Here is a 13,866-nt window from a genome sequence, read left to right as displayed (position 1 = left end):
CCGACCTTCATGGTTCCCTACGAACCGGCTTATTCTGTTCTCTTTCATCTTGGACTCTCTTCAATGTGTTCTCGGCAACATAGCATTGCCTCAAACACTCAGCATAGGTGGTAAACTCCCTTTGAGACACACTGTGCACAATATCGGCATTCAGCCCCATAAGGAACTGATCAATCTTCCATAACTCATCTGGTGCATAGGCAGCTTGTCTGGAATAGGCAGCCATGTCCTCAAACTTCTCAGCATATTCAGATACCGACATGTTGCCTTGCTTGAAAGATTGAAATTCACGCTCCTTCAAAGCACGCACACTGTTGGGATAGTATTTCTCCAAGAAAGCTGTCTTGAAATGTTGCCAATCCTTTGGAATCCCCCGGTTAGTGAAATACGTAGACTCCGTATTCCACCATCTACCTGCTGGCCCCTTCATTTTCTGAGCAGCAAAGATCACCTTCTCTTCCTCTGTGCACTGAATAGCCTGGAATATCATCTCCATAGCATATAGCCAATCATGCGCAATCACAAGGTCTAAGCCACCCAAGAACTCTGGCGGATCCATCCGAAAGAAGGCACGAAAATCAGGCCCTGCTGCAGCCTGAGGAGTAGGAGCAGGAGCAGTTGGTTGTTGCCCTTGCATGCCTTGCATCATTTGCATCATCATCTGATTCTGTTGTTGCATCTGTTGCATTATCTGCACCCAAGGCACACCCGCATTCTCAGTTTCAGGCTCAGTCTCCACATTCCTTGTTCTGGGCCTTCCGGGACCTCTGCGTTGTTCAGCCATCTTCCTTTTTGTCCTACACACGGAATCAAGTTGATCAGGCTTAATGCCATAAGTAAGACATAAGGAATCATGCCGACACTACACATATGAGGCAGAATTATGCTGACTTATGATGTTTCGTGGCAAAGCCGAGAATCGACCTGCTCTGATACCAACTGTAACACCCCATACATACATTGCCTAGGATATACGTATATGGCATTAAAATGGTACTCGAAAATCATAAACATAAGCAGCGGAGTGGATAATATATAAGTACAAGTACAAAAGCCCAAACTGTTATGGCCAAAATACATAAGTTCTGGCTGGTACAAATACATATCCATAGTACAAAAGATGATAATACAAAAGATCATGAACTACAAAAGAACACATCACCAAGAAACACCATCTCGAAGCTAAGGCATCTTACCCTTTCCACGATCCTGCCTCGAACCACCTGTAAAAATAATAATTGGAATGGGGTGAGATTACTAAATCTCAGTGAGTCTCCCTATCCTACGGGTTCACTCAGTTCTACAGGGAACATGCAGTCAACGGATCCACCGAGGATCCGGGTTACCTCACGGCCAGGTACAAATACAAACAAGGGTACACCATCATTGGAAGTCCCATAACTATCCAAGATGGCATCAACAACAACGGGCTCAACGCCACCACAAACAAGTGTGCAGACCCGTACCCATGTACGAGGAATCCAGGAGTAGAATCTGCCTGTCTACCTAGGCTGCCAAACCACACCCTCGGTGAGTTACTCCTGTACATCGCGTCAAGAGACTCGCACAAGACCACCGCACTATGAGTCAGATGAATCCCATGTGACTTACACCTACTTGGCTACACAATCTCATCTGTGATGAGTTACCGTAGTGACCTCCTAAGTGGTGTCACTACCCCATCAATCATGTATATACGCAGGTGGTTATCCAAATGCGAAAAACGCCTACATGACAGTACAAGCCCACCGGGCGAAAGCCTAGTGATTATCTACGTGACATCACTAGAGGTGAGTCCGAAGTGATGTAGCCTACGTGGCATCACGACCCCACCATACCAAGCACGCCAATATGTTACATCAAGGTGGGAAACGCCTTTCAAGACCCTCACCTTCATATTGCAATGGTAGCTCAGGTGCATAAACATACCGAGCACGCATGTGTGTCACATCAAGGTGGGAAACGCCATTCAAGACCCTCACCTTCACACCGCAACGATAAATGATGGACTAAGTCCATGAACAGGACTTACCACCTAGTAGCTTAGGCTTACTCCGATTCAAGCACACACACAGTATCAGCCATCACACAGGCAATCACATCCAAGTGTTCAACCGGAACAAGTGGAAACATCAATAATCATGCCACAATATAATCCACACAATTTGTATTTCACAACATACAAGCATATTCAAGGGATTACGGTCATATCATGGTCTTATACAAATAAAACACTTATCAGAATGTTATACAAGTCATAAGAGGCCTTCGATTCCGATACGAAGCGAAACTGCACTCAAATGGGAGAAATATCAATTCTGTACCAGACTAGTTCGCTACAGCGAACTTCTGTTCGCTACAGCGAACTCAAACAGAAGCTAAGCTTCTTCAAATCCAGGTCAGTTCGCTACAGCGAACTCCAGCGAAGCCCCGATTCGCTGCAGCGAAGGAAAGTTCGCTACAGCGAATAAATCAATTCAACTCCCAGGTTTATTCGCTACACAGTTCGCTACAGCGAACCATTCGCTACAGCGAAAGAAAGTTCGCTGCAGCGAACTCTGCAAAATCAGCAAAAATGCAGAACGCGTTTGGGGTTCCCAAACCCCAACATTTCACATGCAATCATTCTAGATGGAGTAATAAGACATGGTAAAGGTACATACACGAATTACTACTAGAATAGAGTCTAAAACATGCATGAATAAGGATTATAGAACACATACTCTCAATCCCTTAATCCCTCACATTTACATAAACCCGAAAATATTTTCCCCAAAGTCTCTATCTATGAGACTCACCTGATTAAGCTGGGGAAGAAGCTGCGAAAATCAGAAGAAGATGGTTGAATCAAGGATGCATGCAAGGTTGATGATGAAGTTGGAAATGGGTTCTCTTCTCTTTTCCTTCTTGTTTCACGTTCTCCCTCTTCTAGTCTCCACAAAATTCTGTTTTTGTTCCAAGGACAAGAAATGAACTCAGCCAAACAACCCCTTAAGAAATTTATGTCTAGTGCAATGACTTAAGTGCCCTTCAACTAAACTCCAATTACTAAGGTGCCACTTAGTCACATTCCAACTATCTATACTTTCCACACATATATATATAATCTCTTAAAATAAAATTGGGACATTACAGTTTATATTTATATTTATATTTATATATTTATATTATATGTTTATGTTTATATTTAATTTTATATATTTATATTTATATATTTATGTTTATATTATTATGTTTATATTTATATTTATATATTTATATATTTATATTATATGTTTATGTTTATATTTAATTTTATTTATTTATATTTATATATTTATGTTTATATTATTATGTTTATATTTATATTTATATTTATATATTTATATTATATGTTTATGTTTATATTTAATTTTATTTATTTATATTTATATATTTATGTTTATATTATTATGTTTATATTTATATTTATATTTATATATTTATATTATATGTTTATGTTTATATTTAATTTTATTTATTTAATTTTATCTATTTAATTTTATATGTTTGTATGTTTATATTTATATTTATATATTTATACTTATCTATATAATTTTTTTTACAGCTTGCTGATCCCGAACAATTTAGAACAAGATCCCTTAAAAAATTAGATCCTCCTGGTGTCATTATGCCTTACTTGGCGAGATCGGGTTTTGCAAACGTAGGAAGGATACCACATATCCACATAGACACAAGTTTCGTAATGGCCTTGCTCGAAAGATGGAGACCCGAATCACATACATTTCATTTTCCAACTGGTGAGTGTACCATGACGTTGGAAGATGTGAGTATGTTACTGGGTCTACGAGTCAATGGGGATGCTGTAAGCGGTCCCACCGAATTAGACTTGGACATGTGGGAAGAATTTTTGGGTGCTCAACCACCACGTACAGCTTTAAAAGGTCGGATGGTTCTAATATCTTGGCTTAAATCATTGTTAGCTAATAATCCGGTAAATGAAAATTCAACTGTGGGACACTTAACTACATACACTAGAATTTTTAATCTGCTTTTAATTGGCTTATCCTTAATGCCCGATAAAAGTAGTAAATATATGCATATCATGTGGGTGCCATTGCTACAAGATTTGGAGAGATGCAATACATATAGCTGGGGGTCAGCCGTCTTAGCCTATCTTTATAGAGAAATGTGTAAGTCGGTAGACGTAGAAGTCGAGGGAATGGGAGGGTGTGTTGAACTTCTCCAAGCTTGGGGATATTCCCGATTGCCTTTTTTGGCACCCATCTCTCCGGAGCTACCATCATATCCGTATGCTGCAAGGTTTATATTTTTTTACGATTTTTTTTATTTCAATTTATATTATAAATTTTTAACATTATACATTCTTATATTTAATTTATTCTTACATAGGTGGGGTGCAAAGAAGAAAAAAACGAAGGATAGCCCTCAACATTGTCTACTTGGATACCGTACTCGCATCAATGACATGGTCCATGGAAACGTAAAATATCTATCTATCTATATTTTTTTTATAACGTCAATCACTTCAATTTTATTTTATTATTAATTAACTTTTATTTTTAATCTGCAACAGTTTATATGGAGACCATATATCAACTATCCGCCCCTAGATAATAACGACCACACAATGTGGAATGCAACCGTGCCGATCATATGCTTCTGGATTGTCGAATGGCAGCAATCTGATAGGGTAAAGTTGCAGTTTGGGTTCCACCAAGAACCACCGCCCCAACGACGTTGCTTAAAAGAACACCATGAAATGACGATGAAAGAATCATGGAATACTCCATTTACTCGATTGTACCGCAGTGAGCACCAAAAATGGAGAAATGTGGTGAGATATTGCCTGACTGGACCTACGGTTGACCCACAGTCTGTGCCAACTCACGAATATATGAATTGGTATAGATCTTTGCCGTTTACGCACGCTTCTTCAAATCAATGGCTCGTTGATCCACGTACTCAACCTTCCTCTTCCCAGATGCCACCTACCCAACCACAAACATACAACAACCCACCATTCCCACAACCCTCCTCGTCAAACATATACGACCAACCATCCCAAAATTACCAAACACAACAACAACAATTCTCATACAATCCGACCCAACACCAAACTCAGTACACCCCATCGCAACAAACAGATAACCCTTTCCAAACACCACAACAACCAATACAATTCATGTACCAACATACACAAGAACAATACCTCCGTCCACCCCTCCAATACACTCCAATCTCTAACCCCAACTTCACCCAAACGTACTCAACACAACATCCATCTAGCTCAAATTACTCTGACTGTTATGTTGCGACCGTAGACTCCACTTATCCCACCTCAACAACACATCATTCAACCACCACCTTTCCAATAAATATGGACTTCGAAAATTTCAACCCTTTTGAAATTTTCCCAAATGAGGTCCCTATTTGTAGTACATCTTCATTCCAGCAAACATCTGAACCCCCTCCCATGCCGCCCGCAGAAGATCAACAACCCCGCCGAAGCACGCGTACAATTATACCTGCAAGGTGTTATACTGGAACTCACCTGTATCAACCAGGAGATCATAATCAAGGCGGACAAAATTAGTTTTTTTTTTCATTGCATTATCATGGTGTAATATTGTTGAATAATCAAGGCTCTGATGAACACTTTGGAAGCTCTACATCAGAATCAAGCCATGCTAGCTTCTCGTTTAGACACGCAAGAAGCAACCAATGCTGAGTTTCGCTCCTTCATGGCAAGGCAAACTGCAAGCACTGACGGGATTCATGACATACTGGCGCAGATTTTGTCTAGGCTAGGGTCTTAGTCTTTGGTCGTTGTAGTTTTCTTTCCTTGTTGCATCTGCTTGTTCTGCATTTTTTTGTGTACTTTCTCTTTCAAATCAATGAAAAACTTTAATTCTGTTTCATTCCTACTGTTTTTTGTTTTTCATCTAAATCTTTTATGTTTTTGATGTTATGACAAAAAGGGGGAGAAAATGTGATAAATGATCTGATTAATATTATCAGTTACCGAGTAAAAAGGCCCCACATTTTTAACAGAACTTGCAAAGTTCTATGCTTTAAGTTTTGTTGTTGCAGGAATTGAAGATCCTCTTCAGGGAGAAGCAAGTCTAAAGAATCAAGCTCTTGGATTCTTGAAGCAAGCTGAGTGCTATGAAGCTTCAGAATCAGAAGCAAGAAGCAAGAAGGAAGAATGTTCAGATATTCTGATGATATTATATGCTCTGATACATATTATGTGTTCTGAAACATATTCTATGTTCTGACTCATTCATGCTGACTTTTGTCGTTTAGCGTTGTTCTGTAACATTTCAGGATGTAGAGATGCTCTGATGATGCTCTGGTACATTCAACAATATTCTGATACAATCTAGCATGAAGTGATGTAAGAAGAAATTCAAGCTCTGAAGCTGTCTTGATGGAAGCACGAATCAGAAGCTGTGAATGTTCTGAAGATCAAAGAAATTCAAGTTCTGAAGCTGTTCGATGGAAGCAAGAATCAGAAGCTGTGAATGTTCTGAGGATCTAAAGAAATTCAAAGTTCTGAAGCTGACCTATGGAAGCAAGAATCAGAAGTCATGAATGTTCTGAAGATCAAGCATATGTGAACGTCTCTACTGAAATACTCAGGGAAGTCTTTTTTTATTAAAATTCTTCTAGTATTTATTTCAGGGGGAGATTACAAATCTCAGGGGGAGACATATTCACATGCTCATGCTTTAGCTGTGTAATTGTCTTTAGCCGTCTGCTCTTTCTGATTGCAAATTCATATCATTTATATATGTTTTTGTCATCTTCAAAAAGGGGGAGATTGTTAGAACAAGATTTGTTCTGATCAATATTCTTAGTTTTGATGATAACAAGGATATGAATTTTGGATGAGATAATGTGGTACTCTAATACATTGCAATTTCCCTTTCAGGAAATATATAAAGAGTATGCACAAATCACCGCTCAGAAGCTTTGACTCAGAAGGTTCAGCATGCATCATCAGAACATGGTCTGGCAAGACATCAGAAGATGGTCAAGCAGAATCAGAACATGGGTCTATGGAAGCATCAGAAGAACTTGAGATCAGAAGCAGAAGCATTGAAGTTCTCATGGTATCACGCTCAGAAGCACTTCAAGGTCAGAAGACAAGAAGATGCTCTGCACCAAGCTGTTTGACTCTGATGATATTCAAACGTTGTATACACAAACATCAGATCAGAAGCAAGTACAAGATGGCAGGCTACGCTGACTGACAAAAGGAACGTTAGAAGCTATTAAAGGCAACGTCAGTAGACACAGCGTAAACAAGGCTCGAGGTAGTTGACAAAAGAGTGAAACATTAAATGCAATGCTGTACGGAATATGCAAAGCATTAAATGCTCCCAACGGTCATCTTCTCAAGTGCCTATAAATATGAAGTTCTGATGAGAAGCAAGGTTACCGATTCTGACGAATTCTGTGAATACATACTTGCTGAAACGCTGTTCAAATCAAAGCTCACAAACTTCATCTTCATCAAAGCTCACTACATTGCTGTTGTAATATATTAGTGAGATTAAGCTTAAACTTTAAGAGAAATATCACTGTTGTGATTATAGCTTTTCAGAAGCATTGTAATACTCTTAGAATTGATTACATTAATTTGTAAGTAACTAGAGTGATCAAGTGTGATCAGGATACTCTAGGAAGTCTTAGCTTGTGTCTAAGCAGTTGTAACTAGAGTGATCACGTGGTGGTCAGGATACTCTAGAAAGTCTTAGCTTGTGTCTAAGCAATTGTTCCTGGAGTGATCAGGTTGTGATCAGGATACTCTAGAAGACTTAGTCGCGGACTAAGTGGAAAACCATTGTAATCTGTTGAGATTAGTGGATTAAATCCTCAGGTGAGGTAAATCACTCCAAGGGGGTGGACTGGAGTAGTTTAGTTAACAACGAACCAGGATAAAAATAACTGTGCAATTTGTTTTTATCGTTCAAGTTTTTAGACTACACTTATTCAAACCCCCATTTCTAAGTGTTTTTCTATCCTTCAGGATTGCCTATAAGGATTGATGGCTACTACCTATACTAACAAGATGCATATTCTTTTCGGTAGTCTGTTCCATAAGAACTCCACAATTAAGCGTGCTTGACTTGGAGCAATTCTGGAATGGGCGACCTTCTAGGAAGTTTCCTAGAAAGCGTGTGAGTGATGTCAAAGCATGCTAAAAAGACCAGTGTTGGTTTGTGGGGTCAGTCGATCATCTCGAAAGCAGTCTGGGGCGTTACAAATGGTATCAGAGCCATACCTCTCCCAATACGATGTGATTCGAGGAAGAACCATGCGGAAGATGGTGGGCATGTAACACACGAGGCCGAAGAAGGCAAAGGGTGGTTGCACAACATGTAACAGTCGAGGCCGAATATGACAAGGAGTGGTCGCCGCATCGGAATGAGAGGGATCCTGAGGCCGTGCATGTATGGGACTGCATGGTTGAAGGATTTCCTATAAGGATTAATGGGTACTACCTATACTAACAAGATGCATCTTCTTTTTGGTAGTCTGTTCCATAAGAACTCCACAATTAAGCGTGCTTGACTTGGAGCAATTCTAGGATGGGCGACCTTCTGAGAAGTTTCCTAGAAAGCGTGTGAGTGAGGTCAAAGCATGCTGAAAATACCAGTGTTGGTTTGTGGGATCAGTCGATCATCTTGAAAGCAGTCTGGGGTGTTTTAAATGGACCTATGACTGTCCACCGTTAATATCCACGCACCAAACTCAAAAGAGTGTCCGTGTGAGGGGTGTATTAGAAAAATCTCAATTCTCACGTTGGTTAGACATAGAGACTCTAAAACATTTAATAGAGTGACACCCCTCATCTTACAAGTCGATTTTGTAGAGTTAAGTTAGGTCTATCCACATTTCTTAACAATATGCATATTTTTTGTTTTTCTATGAATTAATTAGGAGCTCTGATCTCAAAGAAAGACCATCCACAATGTTGAATTGGTTAGAAATGGAGTTATTAGTTTTGCCATCATTTTCTTACTCTAAAATGGTGGTACAATTAAAAATCAAGCTTATAGAGATGTTCACTCCTAAATATTATTTGAATGTGTGCCAATGATCCTAATGGAAAGAGAGAAACGTGTGTTATACTTATGCCATTATTTTGGAATGAGATTAACTACATTGTTAAGGTCATGACGCCTTTTGTAGATGTACTAAGAATGATTGATAATAAAAAGAAAACCACAATGAGTTACATATATGTATCAATGTGGATTGTCAACTTCATCATCCATTACATAATGCAGGTTACTATTTGAATCCTAAATAATTGTATAGTAAGCCTGAAATTAAGAATGATCTCAAATTGATGAGTAGTCTTTGTAAATGGACTGAGATACTTAATGAATGCTATAAAGTGAATGCTATGATTTCAGCTTAATTAGCACAATCTAAGAATGCTGAGGTCTCTTTAAAATATGTGCAACAATTAGATAAATGTCGACATTAGCATAATGTAAAATATGAGTATTTTTTACAAACTGAATCCATAAGAACTTGTGTATACTTTTTTATTCGCAGCCGAGTGGTAGAAGTCTCATGAAGCATAAACTTTAATTATTGGTCGTAAAAGTGTTGAGTTTGACTTGTATTGCTTTAAGATGTAAGTGAATTCCGAGCATAATTGAGCATGTAAATATTAAATTTAAGGGATAATCATACGTTATCCTCCTGTCATATAGGTGAGATTAAGGTTATACCTCCCTATAATTTTTTTTGGATTATCTTCCTATAATTTTAAGGTATCCCCTAAGCGTGTAGAAAACAATGAAAAACTGAGGGGTAGGGGGCAAAAATATTGAACTCTTCATATTTCGAAGGAGTAATCCAAAAATAAAATAAAATAGGGGATAACCCGAATCTCGCTTATAGGAAGGGGATAAATCACTGTTAACCCTAAATTTAACTAGATTATTAAAGTATCTTATAATCTAAATTATTAAATTAATATTTTAAATTATTATATTATAGATTCATTTTAAGAAGAGAAATGAGTTTGAGCATCCGAAATTACATGATTTAGTTATCATAAGTATAACCAAGATTTGAAAAAAAAAGGTATTATAACACAATTGATACAATGGTTTTGTGTGATATTAATTATCATACTGAATGGTTGGTGGAAGAGATGAGAGAAAATAGCGAATCTATAGAAGTGATGTTTTGTGAAAATGATGATTTAACTTGGTATTAAGTTGCTAATGCAAGTGAAATTAATGAACCTCAATAATCTACAATAAAAGGGAAAAAACAAAACAACTTACATGCAACATCTTGAACAACAATGATACTACAAGTGGTGGTAAAAAACATAGAAGTGGTGGTAAAAAACAAAGCAACTTGCATATGCAAGATGCGATGTTTTGATAAAAACTTTTTTTTATAGTTTAATTTATGAATCTTTTAAGGGTATTTAGTAATTTGTTAAATTATGAATAAATATATGTTTATAGTTATTATTCATGTGATTTGTTAGAAAAATAATTAAATAAAAGTTATCTTACTATTCTCATCCACTATTTAATTTTTGATCCACCACTCCGTGCTGTTATTTAGGATTGACAACTCTGTTGAATAATATTGTTAAACTTTATTATAAAAATAAATACTTAAATTTAATGAAGAGTAATTCATATTCAGAAGATGAGCATCAGAAGTTCTGATGTGGGCTGATCTTCTGATGGTTACTCAGAAGATAGTGTTGACCAGAAGTTCTACCTTCTGGGTCCTGTTAACTTAGCTATTTAGTTAGTAAGGGTAATTTAGTATTTGTTAGTATTATACTGTTTATACCTTTAGACTTGTTCACTAAGTTTACTCTATTAGGGCTTATGTGGCAAGATTTTCTTTGTATAAATAGCCTTGTAGTAGCTATCATTTATACAACAACACAAGTAGTAGAATGTACAACATTTATTCTCTCATTCTTTTGCGCCGTTATTCCTTTTTGTATTCTCTTTGTTATCATCTTTCATTCTTGTGCACCAACAATTGGTATCAGAGCTCCGGTTCCAAACACAGGGAAACACGAGTGAACTTGAGTTTGTGTGACTGTGTGATTGATTTTGTTTCTGGGAAACAAAGTTGTGTTGAATCACATTTTTCTTGGTTGTGTGTGGGTTTGGGAAACACTGTGTGAGTGTGAGTGAAATCTATTTTTCTGCACAAGTTTGAAGATGAATGGAAGCAACTTGAATACCAAACTTCTAGTTCTTGATGGTAAGAACTGGTATAGATGGATAATTCAAATGCGCGTATTATTTGGTGCTCAAGATGTACTAGATCTTATCACTGAAGGATATGTTGCGGTTGCAGCGGATGCAAAGGAAGAACAAAGAGAAGCGCAAAGAGAAACGAGGGAGAGAGATCAGAAGGCGTTGTTCTTCATCCATCATTGTGTGGATGTGAATCTGTTTGAGAAGATTGCTGAATCTATGACATCAAAGGAGGCGTGGGATATACTGGTCAGGTGTTACAGTGGTGACGTATCAGTGAAGAAGGTAAAGCTTCAATCCCTGAGAAAGCAATATGAGAATCTCAACGTGAAGAACAATGAGAAAGTTTCTGAGTATATCTCTAGAGTGATTTTGATCACTAATAAGATGAAGGCTTGTGGAGAAACCTTTTCTGAACAAGTAATCATAGAGAAGATATTGAGGTCACTTACTCCTCAATTTGATTATATTGTTGTATCTATTGAACATTCCAAAGATCTGGAAACCATGAGAATAGAAGAGTTGCAAAGCATTCTAGAAGCACAAGAGTTGCGTCTGACTGAAAGAACTTCTGAAAGGGAAGTTGAGCAAGCTCTGAAAGCTTCTTTTGTCAAGAAGGACAAGAATCATTCTTGGTCAGAGTCAAAGAATAGACGTGGTGATAAATTCCATAAGGAAGCCTCAACTTCTGATGAGAAGAAATATCAGAAGGGAAAGGAGAAGAAGAAAGTTCAATGTTACTATTGCAAACAGTTTGGCCATTTTTCTAGAGACTGTTTGGCAAACAAAGGAAGGAAATCAGAAGAAGCAAATATAGCTAGAGGTGACTCAGATGATGAACCTGTGCTATTGATGGCTTCAGAGTCTGACGGAAGCTGTTTGTCAGAGTGGTGGTATATGGACATTGGGTGTTCAAATCACTTGACTGGAAACAAACAATGGCTGATAGATTTTGACTCTGAAAGGAGGACAAAGATCAGATGTGCTGATACAAGTACCTTTATGCAGAAGGAATGGGAAATGTCAAAGTCAGAGTGAAGAATGGGAAGAATGTTCTGATCAAAGATGTTTAGTATGTTCCTGGAATCAAAATCATTCTGATGAGCGTGGGTCAGCTCATTGAAAAAGGTTTCTCAGTAGTTATGAAGAACAATTTTCTGAAGTTGTATGACTCTGATCAGAAGTTGATTATGCAATCTGAACAAGGAAGCAACAGAACATTCAAGGTGAATGTAGAGACAACTGAAACAGAGTGTCTTAGTGCAGAAGGCTCTGAATGAGATAGTAAGCTGTGGCATAAGAGGATGGGGCATCTGAACTATAGAAGCCTAGGGCATCTAAGTTCTAAGAAGCTTGTACATGGAATTCCAAAGATTATGAAGCCTGAGAAGTCATGTGAGGTATGCATGAAAGGCAAACAACTCAGATTGCCATTTGTATCAGAAGTTGCTCCAAGAGCAAAGTATGCTCTGGGAATAGTGCACTCTGATGTGTGTGGATCATTTCCAGAACCTTCACTTGGAGGAAATATGTATTTTGTGTCTTTTGTGGATGAATTCACAAGAATGACGTAGGTAACACTTATCAAGTTTAAGACTGAGGTGTTCACAGAATTCCAGAAGTTCAAGGTGAAGGCTGAGAAGCAGAGTGGTCAGAAGATAAAGATTCTCAGAATGGATGGTGGAGGTGAGTATAACTCTATAGAATTCCAGAAGTTCTATGATAATAATGGAATTGAGCATGAGGTTACTGCTCCTTATACTCTTCAACACAATGGTCTGGCTAAACGAAGAAACCGTACTTTGCTTGATATGACGAGAAGTATGCTAAAAGAGAAGAAGCTTCCTCACAATCTCTAGGGAGAAGCTGTTTCTACTGCAGCATATGTGCTCAACAGGTGTCCAACGAAGAGGCTGAAGGAAATTGTTCCTTTAGAGAAGTGGACTAAAGAGAAGCAAAGTGTTAGTCATCTGAAGGTTTTTGGTTCTGTGTGTTACAAACACATTCCAAAAGCTAGAAGGAAGAAGCTGGATGATAGGAGCAAAGTGATGTTATTAGTGAGGTACCACAGTACATGTGCATACAAGCTCTATTATCTAAAGACTAGCAAAGCTGAAGTTAGCAGAGACGTCATTGTGAAAGAATCAAAAGTTTGGGATTGGAGAGAGTCTCAACCAACTTCTGATATAGAGATAACTTTTGAAGAAGAGTTAGAGTCAGAAGATGAAGAATCTTCTGAAGATGAGTAAGATGGTGAATCTAATTCTGATCCAGATTTTGATGATGATCCAGAGTCTGGTGGTACTCATGATTCTGGAAGGGAAAACTCTGAAGATGTGGAGTCTGAAGGATAAGCTTCTGGAGATGATCATGAAGGTGGTGACTCTAGAGGTGGTGACTCTGGAGTAGGTGACTCTGAAGTAGCTCAAAGGCCATAAAGAGTCATAATTATACCTAGAAGGTTTGCAGATTTTGACATGTTGCAAGACACAGAAGTTGACTCAGAAGGAGATGTCATTTAGTGTACCATGTTAGTAGATTCTGAACCAGTGGGTATTAAAGAAGCGCTCAAGAAGAAAGTCTGGCTGAATGCCAT

General features: G+C 38.0%; 1 protein-coding gene across 1 annotated transcript; it reads right to left on the bottom strand.

Annotated features, from left to right (window-relative positions):
• Positions 1 to 7: 7 nt before the first annotated feature.
• LOC131622746 (uncharacterized) lies at positions 8 to 646 on the bottom strand. Its single transcript, XM_058893789.1, has one exon. It carries the CDS (start codon positions 644 to 646, stop codon positions 8 to 10), a length of 639 nt encoding a protein of 212 aa, XP_058749772.1.
• Between the last annotated feature and the right edge of the window lie 13,220 nt (positions 647 to 13,866).

The sequence above is a fragment of the Vicia villosa genome, unplaced genomic scaffold (genome assembly GCF_029867415.1).
Source record: "Vicia villosa cultivar HV-30 ecotype Madison, WI unplaced genomic scaffold, Vvil1.0 ctg.000041F_1_1_5, whole genome shotgun sequence".
NCBI lineage: Eukaryota > Viridiplantae > Streptophyta > Magnoliopsida > Fabales > Fabaceae > Vicia > Vicia villosa.
This window is presented reverse-complemented; position numbering and strand designations above follow the sequence as displayed.